Source organism: Bemisia tabaci, chromosome 9 (genome assembly GCF_918797505.1).
Source record: "Bemisia tabaci chromosome 9, PGI_BMITA_v3".
Lineage (NCBI taxonomy): Eukaryota > Metazoa > Arthropoda > Insecta > Hemiptera > Aleyrodidae > Bemisia > Bemisia tabaci.
The window spans coordinates 3,351,733-3,371,463 of NC_092801.1; the positions used below are offsets into that span (position 1 = coordinate 3,351,733).

The 19,731-nt window shown below is 40.6% G+C and overlaps 2 protein-coding genes across 5 annotated transcripts in view; both read left to right on the forward strand.

Annotated features, from left to right (window-relative positions):
- The window catches only part of LOC109044084 (uncharacterized), a 67,848-nt gene that overhangs the window by 30,406 nt on the left and 17,711 nt on the right, over positions 1-19,731 (forward strand). The gene's annotated exons all lie outside the window — the stretch shown is intronic.
- LOC109044082 (uncharacterized) overlaps positions 5,113-19,731 on the forward strand; it is a 70,019-nt gene continuing 55,400 nt past the window's right edge. For 2 of the 4 annotated variants that reach the window (XM_072304572.1, XM_072304573.1), the window contains exon 1: positions 5,113-5,527. Coding sequence is in view for 1 of the 4 variants with exons in the window: in XM_072304575.1 (XP_072160676.1) it covers positions 14,123-15,886 (1,764 nt within the window). In the remaining 3 variants the exon portion in view is untranslated. Of the gene's footprint in view, positions 5,528-14,114; positions 18,794-19,731 lie in introns of those variants that run through there. The other 2 variants (XM_072304575.1, XM_072304574.1) reach the window with 2 other exon arrangements.

Sequence of the window (19,731 nt, forward strand, 5' to 3'; positions counted from 1 at the left end):
CAACAAGAAAGAATTAACATCATTAATGTTGCTAAGGATGGAGGCTCACCTGAAAGAAAATCTGTTCTTCGAGCTTTTATAGTCTCTGAGCGCGCCTGTCATGAACCATAGGCACTGGCACCTTTGATCGGAAACTCTAATTTTCAGTCTTATTTTCTAAGTTCAAAAGTCTGATGATAGGTTTTGTACCCTAACGAAATGACGAACGTGGCCTTGAATCTACCTCGGCTGCTATTAGATCGTCGTGAAATTCAAATTTTCGTATGAGTCCGTGTAGTCGTTTGGGCTGCAGTCGAGTTCAAACCGAATCAATGGTCAGATCAAGGGGACGCCATTCTCCTCGAATGGCGATAGCCCATACCGTCACTCTCGATAATCACGGAAACAAGAATCTTATCCGTGGGATTGGTATAAGAAGATAGGTCCAGAAATCAGGATTAGTCCGATACATGCCTCAGAGGTCCGGGATTAGAGTTTGAAGTCGTCGCATTTATCGAAGGCTCATCCGATCGAATTGTTTAAAGATTAGCGGGACGTGTGCTTTTTGTCGGGAAAATTTACGTTAATTCATTCATTTCTCATGCAGGGTGGCAATTTTTCATGAAATTGCAGAAATTTACGATAGATTTTGAAAAGGACCATCTGATGGTAGATTAACGACTCTAACATCGAGCCTTGAAGGTGATCTTGTACTGAATTTGTTTGAAAAGTAACCAAGAAGTTTAGCGCACTGCACTGTACTACTCCGTTGAAATTAAGATTAAATGCGTGTTAATGAGATCTCGGTATAAAGTTAGGCATGTTCACTTTTATCATTTTTTCTCATCATCTTTTTTCATCATTTTTTTTTTCATCATCTTTTTATGATTACTTCGCTTCGACGTCGAACCTTCCAAACCACTTATCTCATTTCCAGTGTTTCAAATCTCTGCTCTCATTTATTTTTTTTTTAAATGAGAAGAAGACAACATCATTACTTGATGTTTTAATAGAACTTTCTTCGCATAGAGGAGAAAGAGCATAGCAGATTTTAAGGATTGACTTTAAATGGTTTACCATTTGGATTGCATTTTGCAAAAAGAAACCAAGAGCATTCCAATGTTGCTAAGATTGTGCAACTTTTTTAGCCTGCAAATACATACTGATCATCTAAACGAGTTTTATCTTTACTCCCAATAATGAACTATGAATTCAAGACGAAAATTACCTTTGTAAATTCAAGTTTCCGCATGATTTCAGGAATATTTTGCAAAGATTATAAGTTGCACAATCCTTGCAACATTGGAATGCTCTTGGTTCCTTTTTGCAAAAAGCGATGCATTTGAAAAATAAAGTACGAGAGGAAGTCTGCAACGTCGCCAACCGATATACTTGGTTTGAGAGTTTCTCGGTCGACTTAATTGCTTCACTTAATGAGTCTCTTCTTACTCGATTCACTTGTACGTGTTGCGACTAATTCAGGAAAAACTGGTCACGCCGTAATTGCGAAGAACATCGTATGAATATTCATGCGTTGCCAAATTTCTTCTGATCAAGTATTTATTTAGAGGAATGTCATTGGTATTATTACAGGAAAATTTCAGGTATTTAAATTACCTGTCAATAAAAGTCCGCGGGAAAAACGAAGGATACATATTCAACTATTCGCAAGTAAACTCGATTTTTATTAGGAAAGATGTGGAGACTTTTGTATGTTCATACAGAGGTTTTCCGTAACATTACCGTTTTCTCGTTTCCATGCATGTCCAATCTATAATCATCTTCTCTGCAAAATTCGGCGTTCTCGTAGACGGTGGAATACGTAACTGCATTCCAAGGTTGCAAAATTGACGGAAACAATTACATTTTTCACAAAAATTTGACCGTGCGGTTTCTGTCCGAAATTTTGCTGACTTTAGAGAGTAATCATAGTAGAAAAAATTCAGAAATTTGCATTATAGAGATGCCTATCCTGGTAGTGATGACTTAAGATGATTCGACGGATGCCATTTTTTGTGTCAGAGCGACGTGCTATATATCGTATCGATTCGTTCCATAATTTCAACTATACTTGTCATTTGTTTCGACTTTTAAGATCACAATTTTGTTTTCAGGAGACTGAACAGTTCACTCACCAATTTTGACAAACGAATTCAACGTAATAAAGGCGTGGTTTTTTTGGAGGAAAAATGTCGCATTCAAGTGCAGTTTCGATATCAGTATCGAATGCGATATTTTTCCTTTTTAAAAAACCACGCCTCTATTACGTTGAATTTCTTTGTCAAATTTGGCACATAAATTCTTTAAACTCATGCCAACAGAAGTGCGACATCAAAATTAGAAAATAAAGGACAAGCAGCTATCTCTGGGAGGATAGGGGGCAATGGCGATTGGGCGTCGCAGAGCGCGAGGCGGCGCTATAAAAGCGACTTTATGTATGTAAGGACAAGCAGCTGAAATAATGAAACGAATCGATACGATATATCGCACGTCGCTCTGACGCAAAAAATGGCGTCCGTCGAATCACCTTAAAAAGCTGTCACGAAAGACTCCTAGGAACTATTAAAGATCTCGTTTCAGTAAAAATTAAAATTTTGGGGTGGAAGCGAAAATTTCTCCGATTGAACTAAAATAATGCTAGTTCCTTGTAAAATGACACAAAAAATTCGATTTTCTGGTCTGCAACTCAGGACTGGAAATCCGCCAAAAACATTATTTTTTTGTCGCGCAAGTTTTTGGAACGCCCTGCTTTAAAGAATTTCTGCGGCAAGTATTTTCAAATTTATTGCGGTTCTTTAGTGTAATTTACTCCCCAAATCCCCAGAATCGATTGAGTCTGTCCTTTTTTTTAAGTCGGAGATCTCATATCTTTCTCCTTTTTTTCTTTTTTTTTGGTGAAAAATATGCACATTTACTATTCAGCATGACAGTAATTGGACTACATTTTGCAATTTGGACCTATAAATCCTGGCTCATCTGAAAAACACTTATCTGCATAGGGATACTAATGGCACATACGTTGTTTTTAAACTAGGCCGGAATTTATAGTTCCAAATTGCAAAATGTAGTCCAATTCAACCCTCCAAGCCGAGGCTTGCGTGAGGGAGTTTCAATCCCTCATCCACTCTTGAATTACAAAAAAAAAAGAGTCATAAAAAAACACCAAAAAAAGGAACAAATCGGAATTTTGATTAGGATTAAAAATAAATCACAGGTTTGCAAATAAATTGCAACTACACTGTAAAATTATTAGTATCGTGTCAGAGTCTTATGCATGCATGTTGTCCGTTCACCAATTGAAAGGGCTCTCTTGCGTATTGAATTCGCGAGCCAATATTAGCCGGTTCAATTAATTACTCTCATCATTCCTTCTTCTGGCATGTGATCTGGCGTGACAGTGCTCGCTCTATGACCAGAAAATTCGGCGCTTAAACTCCAAATATTGTTCATGTGAAAGATGCTGCCAATTCTAGCCTCCTACCAGCAGCGCGCCTTCAATCCTGCAGATACGACGCAGACATCCATCAAGCACGAATAGTTGTATCTCTGCGCCGCGCCGCGCCGGCAGTATCTGGTTATTGCTGTTTTCTCGGTGCAGATTGAGCGTTTTTGCAGGCAAAGACCCCCTACGAATGAGCAGGCGATCACAGAGCGGGAGTAGCTGGTGGAGCGTGCATGAAGCTCGCTCGGACTCCATGATTATACTCTGTTGCTCTCTCCTCTCCTCTACTCTTTGCACATCACATAATGGCGCCAAGCACAAATTTCACTCTCGGAGAAAAATTAAACTGCTCAGCTCAGGGAATTGACCTTTTTGATCGGGATTAAATTTCTAAAAGAGTTCAAACCAAGTACTAACCAGGGCAATTCTCAAAATTCTTTGGCAAGACATTTTTCTGATATAATTTAAGGATTACCTAAGGAGGGAAAATCTTTAGCATATCTGGAGAAATCACAAGCTTGTGTGGGGGCCCCGCAGCGTTCTGAGGCATTGAAATCAAATTCTAAACGTACCTACTTACATTTTGAATTTTGATGGAAAATAAGGGGGGGGGGGGGCTTCAATTTTATATCTGAGCCATGGGGATGCCAGATGATGAGGGATGAGTTTGAGGGTTTTTGCGCTCAGCAGAGATGTTTTCAGGAGCATTGGGGGAACTAGTTAGGAGGAGGGGGGGGGAGAAATATTACCCTCTCCTGACTTCAAGAAATATGAGGGCTTTTGCTAAGTTAGCTGTGTTGCTAGACTTTCATTGTGGAATTTGTAATTCTACCAAAAATATTTCCATGTGAAGATGAACCATCAAGCTAAAAATTTAACTCAGCATTCGCACAAATTTATAATTTTTTTTTTTGTGGCACAATGGTACAACTTCTGGGAAACATCCTGTTAAAGGTAACGAGGCACTTAGCATATTTCTTGAAAAATTTGCTAAAAAAATATCTTTGCACATTTCTGCTTTTGATAACTTATACCTACAAAAGTACATAACGATCCAAAAAGTGGTGAATTTTACCAGTCAGGCATCAAGGGGTGAAATATGGGAGCATAAATATAGCATTAGGTACCTAAGATGACATTTGAATCAGTGAGTTCGAAAATACACCAACTCGGAAAAAAAATTTTCAGGAAACACCTAAAACTTCGCAGCGGGCGAAGAAGTTAGTTTAAGAAAAACTTTTTTGGTGCCAAAGGACGCAAGAAGTACTCTAGAGACTTTAACGCACCAAGTTTCAGATACTGATTTTTCATAGTCTGCCCTGAAAAATTTATATTTTTTGACCTGAATAACGCTTGAATATTTATATAACTTGTTGGCACAAGGTATACTGAACCGAAAAAATAAAACCGCATCGGATAGTCGCCCGTTTCCCTTGATCGGCCAAAAATTGGTATTTCCAATGAAATTCTTCGATTCTTCCCTTTTCCCGTCGCCGTTTCGAGCACTTCCGATTGCAATTTCGAAATATCCTTTTGCGTGCAGATGCTTCTACTTATCCATAAGTGTTACTAAACCGTAAAAAAGTGAAAATCGAAAAAAACCCGTGTTGGAGTGTTTCCGAACTCACTGATTCATTTTACATTATTGGAAACATGATTATGTGGATGGATAAGGTGGGGAGGAGCGGCAGACGATAGGATGGGTTAGAGTAGGTATTGGTTAGAGAGTGCTCGAACTGCTCTGAGTTCCCGTCGCGCCACGCAGCCATCTTGCCTGCTCATTCCGAGGGGGTCTTTGCCTGCAAAAAGTAAACATCCTCGGTGCATCGGTACATAACCTCAAATTTCTTGTGCGGTTTATTCAGGTCAGGGTTTATTTCATTATTTCATGTCTGTTCACACGTACATGACCTTACTTGAACCATGTTTCAGTGTTATGGTAATTATTGACAATGACTTTCTAGTGTTACTCATCGTCAGTTGAAACGAGTTAGTGTTTTATCCCTTTTTTGTACGTTTTAGATCGTGAAATTCAGTGTCGAACTATTCTTGTTACCTTACCAACTGAGGTAACTTGCACCCTTCCGAAGGAAACTTTTAAAGTCTGTAAGTAGCATATCAGTTAATAGATTTTTATATCATATATCACTGCAGAAAATTTTTCTTTGAGCCCTAAGGAGCTTGCCTCTAATATTTCTTGCAACAGAATTCTGTACCAACCAACTGGAACCTCTTCGGAGGTCAGAGTGTTCGCAACTGCGTCTCATGAAATTCCCCAGTTGGAACGCAATTATCAGCACTTTCCAGACAAACAATACACCAAGTGAAATGCGTCTAGATTTTGCCTATAACATGCCGAATTAGCATCTTTCTCACAAATTATACGCTGGATGGAACTTGCCGAAATTCTGCGTATAATACAGCAAATGGAACGTGTCTAAATTTTGCATGTAATATGCTTAAAACGCATTTTATTTGAAAATGTATGAGGAGTTTTCAAAATTTTAGCAGAACGGGGCAGGAGTGGCAGGTTAATCATAGAATATGCAAGACGCATAGTGGGTCGCAGGGCATCATATAATACGTGCTGCGTCTCAAAAGTCGTAAAATGGAGATGTCGCAGGCAAATAGTAAAATCAGGCATTTTGTCAAATGCCTAGGCAAATAGTAAAATACTCTAACTTAGATTGAAATGCTGAATCTTTTCCTAATTTTAGCCAAAATACTAAATTGCTCCTGTAAGAAACAATTCTCGGTATACATTTGCATCACACAATAGTATTTTAAACGATTTTAAGCTCCTGAACAGATACTCATCTTGAAATTTCCAGCATGTCATAAATGCAGAATTTTTTGAATGTGAACACATAAAAATATGAGAAGGAATTGAAGAGGTAGAGACATAAAGAGTATGTAGGTTTGATGAGTTATTTTTCCAAAAATATTGAAAACTCGCGAGCTCTTGGCCAAAAATTCACTAAAATTGTGTGAACCGTCAATATATAACTATCTGCCTAGGCATTTTGTCAAATGCCTGATTTCAATATTTGCCTGCGACAGAGACACTGTTGGAGGTGATTCATCCCTTGTTCTTGGCAAGTGATGTATTGCTTTGGTCATATTCAAAAATTTCGGCAGGTTTTGACTTCTTAGCCTTACTAAGGAGGTTTGCGCCAGTGCAACTTAAGTCTTAAAAATCACTCTCATCAGAGAGTATTGCAAGAAATAATAATAAGATTTGCCCAAGAGAAAATCATTGCGTATAGTCTAATCGTCACCTTCTGGCCAAAGTATCACAAGCACAATGCAACGATTAAAAATTTCTGCCACAATTTTATTTTTTTTATAGAGAAATTGTTGGTTGAATCTGTTTGAAAATTTCACTAAATTTCATCGTCAGCACAAAGAAAATTTGGTGAAATTTTCGGACAGCTCTGTTAAACAATTTCTCTCTAAAGAAATAAAATGGTGGCGGATGTCGAAAAGTCACATGGTGCTTGTGATACTTTGGGCGGAAGTAATACCATCTACCCATACCTGTCATTGGTTTGAGGGAAACTGGTCGTAACTGCGGAGAACACACAGAATCATTCAAGGAGGACTTTAAAAAATTGATTTTTATACTTGAGAAAGTGAATTTGTTCCGGGCATGGAATTTTCAGTTGAATATCTACGCAAGTTTTATCGAAAGAAACAAATTTTTTCGACAGAGTTACTTTTTGAATGAAGGAATAATATTGAATGTATGTCAATGTATGGAAGAAGGACAGTAAGGGTGATAATGGATGCAACTCCCAAACGTATACTTTGGTGAGGGGGTTAATGGGATCGGAAGCCTAGCGGCCTCCCTCCGTTCCCTCCGCAGTTATTACTAACACTTGATTTCTCGAACGGCCAGGAATGCTAAGTAGGAATTGTCGGAAGTTGACGTAATGTGCAGGGGTCATTGACCTGTTTTATGCTTAAAAATACAAATCTGCCAAGATTTTTGACTTGGCCCATGCGATATAGCGGACATCAGTTTTTTACTTACCAGAGAGGCTGGAAAGGATCGCCTCGAAAAAACCGGACCTGTTTTCATTTTTTTTTTTATTGGAAAGCAACTAGAATGCTTCTGCTGCTAGAAATCATCAATTTAAGTTCCTTTTGATTCAAGAAAAAAAATTTTTTAATGTAACGGTGTATTCTGCCTATTTGTTGATGTTTAACAAGATCTAAGTAATAGAATCCTGATACAAGTCAACTTTATTTCGAGGTTTAGAACTGCAATTGACTCACAGACCTGTGAGGTTTGCAACTGCTGCTTCGGTTATGAAGAATCACTTTTATCCAAGCTCTTGACGGATTATTTTAGAACCCATCTCGCCAGGTGATACTTCCTAGCTTGGCTGGGGAGGTCGAATAAATTCATGTTTTAAAAAACCCAATCAACAGTGTAGCAGCACGTCGAATAAATTGCATTTTGCAATAAGGAACCACTATCTCTGGCCTTTCCAGAAAAGCACCTTTCTGCATAGGGAAACCAGTGGCATATATGCTGTTTATGAAATGAGCCAGAAATAGTGGTTCCTTATTGCAAAATGTGGTCCAACTAGTCTGCCGTGCTAAGGAAGAACGCTGTATGAACATTCGAGAGTTGCCGAATTTCCTTCGATAAAACGTTTATTTTTGAGGGAAGTTATCGATATTTTCCCTTGAAATTTTCAGGAACTTTAGGCGAAATCGCGAACAAAATAATCTGAAATACTGGATGGAAAATATTCAAATGTTTACAAGAAAATTCGTGTTTTATCGAAGGTAATTCGGCTACGCCTGATGGCTCATACGGCGTTCTTCCTTAGCACGGCAGTATTAATGTGGTTGCTTAAGTTAATTCCGTGATAGAAAGTGACGACGCATAAGTAACGCCTTCATTGTGTAAAGATGCTTCCAAAGGTAGCCTTAGAGTCGGAATAGTTGGACTGCATTTTGCAATTTGGAACTATAAATTCTGGCTCATCTGAAAAAACACGTATGTGCATAGGGGAACTAATGGCACATACGTTGTCTTTAAACCGGGCCAGAATTTATAGTTCCTAATTGCAAAATGTAGTCCAGTTGTAACCTTTAGGAACCTGATCTGAGTGTGAGGTTTCAAAATGTGATTATTTATTAATGAAATCGCGTTTTCGGGCCTTTAGGCAGGTCCTGTCAGGTATAATCGCTTGCGATGAAAAGTCTAAAAACGTCTCTAAATGCACAGCTCGGGCCAGCATACATAATTTCACGTGGTCAGCACAGTTTTCTTCAAAAAATTTCCCGCATTCTCTTTTTTATACTTCAATGTAGCCACATTCGCAACCATGATCTGTCGTCCCTATTGTGAATCGCGTTTTTGCCGATCGAAGTGGCACGTGAAGCATATGTGCGTGCCGTTATATCCCTAAAAATTTGTCCACGGACACAATTTATGCGTGATTAGCACAGGTTTTCTCCAAACGTTTTACAATCCCTTGTCCCTAAGCAACATCGTCGTATTCGCAGCTGTATTTTTGTAAGTCGTATTCAGCGCAAATTGCGTTTTTCGCCGATTAAAGTCGCAGGCAAAGAAGAAATGTGCGCCACTGACGATCTGAAAATCTCTGGTTTGGTTCAGCATGAGCTAAGTTTTAAATAACAAGGTCCTAATACGGTCGTGCTGCGAAAGAACGCCGCATGAACATTCGACAGTTGCCAAATTTCCTTCAATAAAATGTTCATATTTGAGGAGAGTTACGAATATTTTCTCTTGAAATTTTAAGGGACTCCAGGTGAAATCTCGAATAAAATTATCTGAAAAATTGGAGGGGAAATATTCATGAGTTTACCAGGAAATTCGTGTTTTATCTGAGAAAATTTGGCAACGCCTGGACAGCGTTTTTCCTTAGCACGGCAGAATACATCGAGCGACTCGCATTTTTCGGTGTACGCCAACTTTTCTGTCCCGCGTTAAAATCTCTCGAGTATTCCTGCATTTTTATCCTTGAAAAAACTTGGATTTAAGTTAAAGCTGTAAGTATGCTGAATTCAAGGATATAGTCAGTTTCTTTTTCTATCAGCATTCTTCAGCATTTCTTCAGCATTCTTGGCGGGAAAATTGAGAGGATACCCTCCTAGATAAACGTCGTATTTTTTTCAAGAAATGACGATTGTTTCAGATATTAGAATCGTTACTTCACGTTTTTTGATAAACAGCTCACCGTGTAATCTTCCATCTACTAATATAAAGCTCGAAAAGAATAACTTTGAAGTTGGCAAAGTTGCCGCCCAAAAACGGGGTCGTAAATATTTATAGAGGGAAAACTGCTATTCATGCGTAAAATTACATTTGAATGCTCACATCGTCACCTTCCAGGCAAAGTATCACAAGCGCCATGCGACGTTTAAAAATTTCCGCCGCCGTTTTATTTCTTTACTGAGAAATTGTTGGTTGAATCTGTTTGGAAATTTCACTAAATTTTATCGGCAGCACAAAGAAAATTCGGTGAAATTTTCGGACAGCTTCGTTGAACAATTTCTCTGTAAAAAAACAAAATGGCGGCGGAAATTTTTAAACGTCGCATGGCGCTTGTGATACTTTGCCTGGAAGGTGACGACATACAGCGTTCCTCTTTAGCACGGCAGAACCGCATGAGCACTGCACCTTTTTTGCTCATGTCTATTTTCTCTTCCTTTGTACCTCCTTTCGTTCCTTTTTGCCATCGTTTTTTTTCTCGTTTTCCTCCCTTTCTCCCATATTTTCTTCCACTTTTTCCTTTCCTCTCCCCCCCTGTTTCTCCCCACAACGCTGAAAAATCTTATCAATTTCTCTAGGGGTGCCTTCTAATCCGTCACGACCTCCGACCAGTACTGCATGAACTCATGATCCGCCTCGAGACCAGTGGCGTGGCGTGGATAATCGATTATCGATATCTCGCCATTTGAAACTATGGTAAAGAATCGATTACTGAGGTGCTCGCTGCGAAACCCTGATAATCGATCTTTTTTCATAGGTTTAAATGGCATAACAATCGATATATCGCAATTCACGCCACGCCACTGCTCGAGACGTGCCATGGCCTCCGCCAGAATGACCTCCGAGGTAACCGTCCATGATGGAGCCCCAAAAATTAAGGCCACCGCCTTAGACTGATTCAGTGGCTACGTCATGATTCAAATGTAAACAAACACACAACCTTGTTTCTGATTCGCGATCTTCGTGCCATGGTGTTAAAATGCGTCCAAATGTTTCTTGCAATCAAATGACTCGTGTTTAACGAGCCTTAAATTAATTTATGACCGCGGTCAATGACAAAATTTTTATATATCGACACAATCAACTCACGAAGAATTCGTGAATGAGCTTATGTTAGTTTGTTTTGGTTTGAACCAAGAGTTCGATATTACATCGAATGATGGAGTCACGAAATCAGTCTATTACCATGACAGCATCTAAGGTCTCTCTATCTCTGAGTGCTTTTACCGTCTTGATACAATTATTCGTGCTTGACCGATGTGCGCTCTGCATAAAGACTAACATTGAAGGCGCCTTTTTTTGCCCTGCATATACTTGCCTTCATCCCGTGTGCGGCCATAAATACTAGAAAATAAATCAATAAATACCTTTGTCGCCAGTTGACGGCCATGCGGAAGAGTGTCGTTTCCTGCCTGGCTCGGGTCACCGACCGCCACAGCTGGGTGCAAAGCGAAACGAAGGATGAGATCTCAAGGCGGTTCTTCGCGTCACCAGATGCGTTGTTAATGTCCACAACTGCCCAACGAAATTTACCCGCTGAGCGTTGAGCTCAACGCAAGCGTTGGTATGAATTCTGGTGGATTTACCCGTTTTCCAAGTTGGCTGCTCAGCAAAGTGCCCAACAGCTCAGCGAGGTTTCTGGCTGCTGTCGAGTTTGCTGGATTGTTGTTACGTCATTGTTTGCATCAATATCCGCCATTTTTCCGCACTTCTTCGCCACATCGTCACCTTCCAGGCAAAGTATCACAAGCGCCATTCGACGTTTAAAAATTTCCGCCGCCATTTTATTTCTTTACTGAGAAATTGTTGGTTGAATCTGTTTGGAAATTTCACTAAATTTTATCGGCAGCACAAAGAAAATTCAGTGAAATTTTCGGACAGCTTCGTTGAACAATTTCTCTGTAAAAAAAATAAAATGGCGGCGGAAATTTTTAAACGTCGCATGGCGCTTGTGATACTTTGCCTGGAAGGTGACGACATGCTCTTCATCAGGCTGACTTGCAATTGCTTATAGTCGTTGCACCGCGTCAATTTCGTAATAATGTGGGTGTTATCAAGATTTAAATGTTAAAAATCTTAAATTTCAATGATACCTAACCTCAAAATCCGCAGAATCCAACGGGAATTTAAGAAGGACACCTCGATTTTCTTCCGTCTGTTGAGCTGACATCGTCGTCGAGATGACGTCAATCCTGCTAAGATTCGGCCATTTTTGTTGGGCAGCAAAAGTGATTTAACAACGCACCTATTCTGCGATCCCTCGTTTGCGCGGCGTTTGAGTCTGTGGATGGCGTCTCTGCTGAAATGGAAAATCTTCTCCCTGAAGGGTGCGTCGCTGTTGGAAGTGACGGTGGGGCCGCCCCAAGGCGGATAGAGAATGGTGGTCGCATTTCGTACCCTTTGGACGTCACACGGTATCGGGTACATGGGCCAGTGGCCCAGTGGAAAACCAGTGGCACCATCGTGTTTCTCGCGAACTTTTACATAAGAATCAATAGTTAAATCGCAAATTCCTCACACATGCAACATCTCCATTGTGACCAGTTTTTTTAAACGGGACCTTATCTTCAGGGAGCGAATAGTCCAGGAGAGCCTAATTTAAGGGGGAAATGTCGAAATTGAGGATTACGTCGCGGTTGCTATGCCCGGAAATAAAATCCGATTTGTTATTTCAAGAATGTCTGCGTTACCTTTGGAAATGTATTTAACCGCAAGAAACATCCATATGAAACTGATTCGATCTTTTTGCATCTGAAAGAACTGGGATTATTTCTTATCCAGGTGTCTTGTGCAGGGATTGCTTCAAATTGTTTTTCATTGCTGAAGCCAAAATTTACCTCGGTATTCTCTACTTTTCCACCGATTTTCCGGAACCTCAAACTGCCTAAAAGACAAAATTGTGTTCGTTTTAATTTGGGGAATTGGATTTTCCAAAAAATTGATACTTGATACTTGATGGTGGAAAGGAGATACGGTCATTTTTCGCTTCAGCTCCGAAATATTGATGGGAGTAACTCTATTAGACACTTGAATGAAACGGTTTCTCCGTTCTCTTACACGCTAAACGATCGGGGATCAGTTTTAGATGGGAGTTCCTTACAGCTTCTCATCGTTCTATCTTTGGACATGCGATGTACACCCGGAAATTGAAGCGGTGATTCTGAAGCACAATACAATCGGAACACGTGTTCTCTGGTGTTCTCTAGTTGCACCGTCCGTCGTCATAAAGTAGCGACCGTGACATTTATATATCGTCATAGATGTCGTCAATTTTACGCAACGTCAGTACCTACGCGGTACGCCCTCATAGCATACGAAAAACAAGTTTTATTTATTTATTTATTTATTTTAAAGAAATATTTCACTTTGATCTGTAAAAAACACATTCCTAGTAAATGAATGAGACAATGCTCTTAAGCAATTTTAGGGAACGATTTTGGGTTTCATGGTTTTTCTAACCTTTTAAGCGCTCAGCCGATAGGCAGCGCTTTTTGATTTCGACTTGACTCTGAGTACTAGTATACTAGTGCTAATGCGTTTAAATGGCGCACCAGCTCATCGATGTGTAGGCTTTTTGGGGGGGTCCATTTTTAAAATAAATAAAGCTGTGAAAACTGTATTTTATGCTTTTAACGTAATGCGTAGGTAGTTTCGATCGTTTGTCTATAAGAAAATTTCTTAGCGGTAGAGTAATTCTTATCGAAATTGATCGTTGAACTCAAATGAAGCCTAAAAAAAACGCGCCTGATGAGCTCAACGGTGAGCTCATTTTCGGGAAACAAAAATACGCGTTTACGGTTTCCTTGGTAACCTTTGTTTGCTATCAGCTGATGTTTTATCTCCATTTCCCAGCCAAGTCGACGGAGTTTATACGTCCTTTCTTCATTAAATACATTTACTAACACCTAAGCGCTTTTCTAATACGACAGTATTAGAACTTTCCCGCTTGTTTTAGATTTTAAAATATGCCTCCAATAATTTGACCCAAAAATAAGAAATATTTTTCCTTAACAGGTTTTCCTTATGTTTTGAGAGTTGTTCAGCAGCGACGCGACAGTAGATGGCACGAGGATCACAGTTTTGTGTCATGCCTCGGGTCATTCTCATGACAGCACTTTCATGCCGTCTTGGATTTTGCGGCATGTTAAGTTGGGTTCACCGATGAGTGTGATTTGCTGATGAGGTCTAAAAAGACCGGAAGCGGTATAGATCTCTCGCCGTGACTCCAACTTAATATTCCAATGCAAACTACCTCAGCTGAACAACCCCCCCCCCCCCCCGCCCCCTCAGTTTGAACTGGTACTCATTAGTGTTAAAAAGATTTATTTTTGACTCTAATAACAATTTTTGGAACTTCTTGGCTTTTATTTCCCGCGAAATTGTGTGGACCCGGCATGATTTTTCCACCTTGTTACAAATCTTGAAATTTATTCTGTTCAGGATTTTGAATGGAGAATGCCGAAGTTCAAAATCTAACGGAAAGAGCACTCAGCATACCTGAAGACTACAATCCAGTAGTTCCACCGAACAATAGAAGAGGATCCTCAGGGAGACGTGTCCAGGTTGATTCCATGAGCTGTTCAATGCAGGCTGTACCTGTAGCGTGCACCAGCTCGGAGTATAGCGGTATGTCTGGCAACCCATCTTCCCAATCTGTAGAAAGTCGCCTTGAAGATTCCAACTATACCCGACTTGCATCAATAGAAGAGACCCAAGAAACCTCGGTCTCGTCCATCTTCGATTCTCCCTCCGCTCTTCCCCCCAAAATCGAATGCGAGGATGAAAAAGTTGATGCAAGTTGGACTAACCAGCTACACACAAGTATTGACATTAAGAGTGAACCCACTCCCCAGACGGATGAGTCAGAACTCAGGTTGGGACAAGGAGGAGCAGAACACGATTTGGAGAATGATATTCGTGATTTTGTCCCCATAACAGCGCGAGTGAAGAGGGAGATCATGAGCTCTCCACTTCCCGACCAATGTAATGAAAATGGGCTTGACCTATCTCTCACGAATATCGAAATTAAGAGGGAACCCTCTACCCAAGCAATCGAATCGGAATCAAAGTCAGTCGAACATATTAGAACGCAAGCTGGTGAGATATCATTCACATGCGGCGAGTGTTCGAGCCTTTTTTCTTCTAAAAGCGCTTTAACTACACACATGCAAACGCACACTGGCGAGGAACCATTCAGGTGCAGTCATTGCTCCTCCCAATTCAGTATAAAAGGCAATTTGGCGAGACACATGCGAACGCATATTGGTGAGAAACCATTCAGTTGCAGTCATTGCACGGCATGCTTTGCTCAGAAACGGGCTTTAACGGACCATGTTCGCACGCACACTGGTGAGAAACCATTCAGTTGCAGTCATTGCTCGGCCTCATTTAATAAGAAAAGTAATTTGAAAACACACATGCGGACGCATACTGGAGAGAAACCATTCAGTTGCAGTCATTGCTCCGCATCCTTTGCTTACAGGCATTCTTTAACGAACCATGTTCGAACGCATACTGGTGAGAAACCATTCAGTTGCAGTCATTGCACGGCAAGCTTTTCTCAGGTAAAGTATTTGACGGAACATGTTCGCACGCATACTGGTGAGAAACCATTCAGTTGCAGTCATTGCACGGCATTCTTCGCTCAAAAACAGTATTTGAAGGCACACATTCGCACGCATACTGGAGAGAAACCATATAGTTGCAGTCATTGCTCCTCCTCGTTCCGTAGTAAACCAAATTTGAATGTACACATGCGAACGCACACCGGCGAGAAACCATTCATTTGCAGTCATTGCCCCTCCTCGTTCCGTAGGAAAGATAATTTGAAGGTACACATGCGGACGCATACTGGTGAGAAACCATTCAGTTGCAGTCATTGCACTGCAAGCTTCGCTCACAAACAGCATTTAACAGTACACATGCGGACGCATACTGGTGAGAAACCATTCAGTTGCAGTCATTGCACTGCAAGCTTCGCTCACAAACAGCATTTAACAGTACATGTTCGCACGCATACTGGTGAGAAACCATTCAGTTGCAGTCATTGCTCGGCATGCTTTGCTCAGAAACGGTCTTTAACAAAACATGTTCGCACGCATACTGGTGAGACAAGGCGGATAAAGAATGGTGGTCGCATTTCGATTTTGGCTGCCATCTTGATGCGTTGTGACGTCAAGGGGTACGGGTTATGCCGTGCAATCCGAGGTTGAGTCGGCCCCCCCGGCCTCGGCCAGCCCATGTACCCGATGTACCCGATACCGTGTGACGTCCAGAGGGTACGAAATGCGACCACCATTCTTTATCCGCCTTGCTGGTGAGAAACCTTTAGTTGCAGTCATTGCACGGCATGCTTCGCTCAAAAACAGTCTTTGACGGCATATATTCGCACGCATACTCGAGAGAAACCATTCAGTTGCAGTCATTGTTCGGCTTCCTTCTCCGAGAATGTCACTTTTTAGAGACATTTGCGAATGCATACTGGCGATAAACCGTAGGCTTGCAGGCACTGCTCATCCTCTTTTCGGCTGAAAAGGAATTTGACGGAGCACACTGCGATCGGAGACAAGTGACCCTCTACTAACCTCATGGCGACAAGTGGAAGCTTTAACTTTCGAAGATTCAACAATTCCACATGGACAATGATAAGGGAGCAACAGTCTTCATCCTAATTTCGGCCCGTGACCTGCCTGCATGGTGGATGATGAGCTTCGGGTGACGTCATGAGCCAAACAAGTTTCCCAACTTCCGCCACACTGGCGAGAAACCATTCAGTTGCAGTCATTGTACGGCATGCTTTGTTCAGAAACAGTCTTTAACGGAACATGTTTGCACGCATACTGGTTAGAAACCGTTCAGTTGCAGTCATTGCTCCTCCTCTTTCAGTGGTAAACAAAATTTCAAGATACACATGCGAACTGCGAGGAGCTTTTTAAAGAGAGGGAGGCACAGTTTTTTCTAAGAAAATTGAAAAAGTGTCTCCAGAAAAGATCTTTTTATTCCTTTAAGGAATTCTGTAGTTAACCAGTTTAAGTTTTTGTAATCTTTATGTATATACATATATGTATGATCTATATGTATAGAAACCATTAATAGTTCCATTGACACTGTATCATAGCCTTATGGCTTTATGTAGAAATAAATATTATTTTTATTATGCACTTTTCTCACAAAAATAAATCATTTGTGGATATAAACTCATTGAAAGACGTACCGTAGTCAAGTCTTTCAAAGCTAGAGCCTTTTAAAATTGCTAAAATTTGATGGTTCATAAACATTTTAAAAAGAGGTGTTAAAATCATAAAAAGTTGTTAAAAATTAAAAAAGATTGTTTGGTAACGTTGTTGATTGCAACGTTTTCAAGTCCTCAAATTTCGTGCAAAGTTTTTAAAAAAACGAAATTTTAATGGTTGAATTGAATCACCTTAAATTTCGCTTTTTGAACTTTGCCCGAAATTTGGGGACTTGATAACGCAACGTTGAACTAATATTGAACTTACCAAGATAATGTTGACGCAAAGTAAGGGAAAATTGACCCATTTCGCGGGAAAATCGTGTGACCTTTAAAAGGACGTATTTGGGGGTCCGAAACCCCCCTTCAAATTAGTTTGAAGTAATTTCTGCGGTTTTACTGAAACAAGCTTACAATTTGGTAAATTTTCCCGTTTTATTTTTTTCTTTACGATAATTTGAACCGGAGTTATGATTTTTTGAAAATAGGTCAAATTTGGACTTTGAACTATCATAACTCGGTCAAAAATTAAAAAATTGATCTGCGGTTTGCGCCAAAATTCTTAGTTTTTCATGCTCTTTCGAGTGAGGTATCTTAAGATAGGGATTACTATTTGAAAAAAATTTTGGGTGGGGGGACAAAAATTTTGACCCCCTAGAAGATGGTCCCCATTAAGATAGAAACATTCCCAAAGTTTCGTTTTTCTATCTCTAACCGTTAAAAAGTTACGAGGGGGGGGGGGGGGGGGTACGGACTTTTGGGACACCCTGTAGATGGTGGGCAAACAAGTGATGGAACGATAATTCGCAAGGATCTTTGTGTCTTCATCTTTTGGTTTAATGAACGTCCTTCCATCCGAAATGCGTATTATTCTTGTTAAACTAGTTTTGGAATTAGGATGAGATTTCTCTATCGTAATTGATAAGGCAATGTCTAATATTTGGAATGCATTTTGTAATCAGGAATTACAGCGTTTGGCTCACCTATGATAACACCGATTTGATAGAGGAACCAATGGTTCATAAATAGTTGTTTCTAAACTGAGCCCGGAATTTTAGTTTTGAATTGCAAAATTTAGTCCAAATTTGCTGCCGCGCGAAGGAAGAATGGCGTATGAGCCTCTAGAAGTTGCCTTATCTCCTTTGATGAAATATGAATTTTTAAGAAAATTTGTGAATATTTTTTATCAAATTTTGTCCTTCGCACACAGGTGTTTCTACTGATGAGCCAAAATGTGTAGTTCTGAAACTGGAAATTTAGTCCATTTAAGATAGTTCCGTAATGCAGAGTGCGAAAAATGCCTCAAAGATCCTGAAATATAGTTCAACATAATTGCATGATGGTGGCTCATTTAAGCGGACTAGTTATTAACAAGCAGTTCCAACGCCAAAGCGTTGGAGGGCGCTTCTTTGACAAAGTATATTATTATCAGTTTATATACCCGAAGACTGACGAAGATTGAAATAAAAGTGGGAAGCTTTTCCCATTAAACTCTTCAGAACTTCAGGACGACAACGAAGATCTAGAAACATCTACAAGCACTAAGTGATTAACCTTTAGGTGGTGCATGGAATCATAAAGGATACCGTGTAAATGAGACGACGGGAAAGAACGGCGGAACGTCTGATAAAGCTAGATGCGTCAACGCGATCTAGCGGACAGCGGCGCGGCGTCGCGAGGTAGGGCGCGCGGGTCGCGGCTCGCGGGGGAGCGTGCCAGTGAGAACAGGAGTGGAGCAGCGGAGAGGGGAAGCGTGGGTCGCGGGGAAGATTGCGACCGCGGCGACGCGGTGCCGGCCGGCGGCGCGGCGGTGACATCAACGACAACAGCGCTGGCTGGACCCATAATCACGGCGTGAACACTCTGCCAGGCAGCGCTAATGTCACCGCTAACTTTTAACGTTTTAACATTTTAACGGTCAAATTTAATCACCTTAAATTTCGTTTTTTTAACTTTTCCCGAAATTTGGGGACTTGCCAACGTAATGTTGAACTGATTTTGACCTTACTGAGATAATGTGGAGGCAAATCCAGAGGAAATTGGCTTATTTCGCGGGAAAATTGAATGACCTTTGAATTGACGTATTTGGGGGTCCGAGCCCCCCCTTAAAATTAAATCGAAGTGATTTCTGCAATTTTACGTAAAAGCGAACACAATTTGGTAAATTTTCCCGTTTTATTTTTTTCTTTACGATAATTTGAACCGGAGTTATGATTTTTTGAAAATAGGTCAAATTTGACCTTTGACCTATCATAACTCGGTCAAAAATTGAGATATTGATCTGCGGTTTGCGCCAAAATTCTTAGTTTTTTATGCTCTTTCGAATGAGGTATCACAAGATAGGGGTTGCTATTTGAAAAAAAAAAGTTGGTGGGCCCCTGTCCCCCTCTGAGGGGGAGACCAAAATTTTGACCCCCTCAAAAGATGGTCCCCTTTGAGATAGGAACATTCCCAAAGTTTCATTTCCCTAGTTCAATTCGTTCAAAAGTTAGAGGGGGGGTCGGGGACTTTTCGCTCACCCTGTAAAATGCAGCTCATATCATTTAGATGCATACGTATTGCTGTTGCGTGTACGTCTTCATCTCGAGGAGGGATCACGCAAGAAACGAAAGAGTCCGTGAGATCATCATAGAGTACATAAAGTCGTAATGCAAATGGGTGAGCTGGCGCCACTTTAAGCATTTTCCAGGTCCCGAATTCCGAGACTCCTGTGTGACGCCGGGCCACTTTTTCGATACATAATCGATTGTTTGCGATACACGGGTACCCGGGCATCCGATGTAAACAAAGAAGATAGGAATCACCACGTATTCCATACCGTCATTT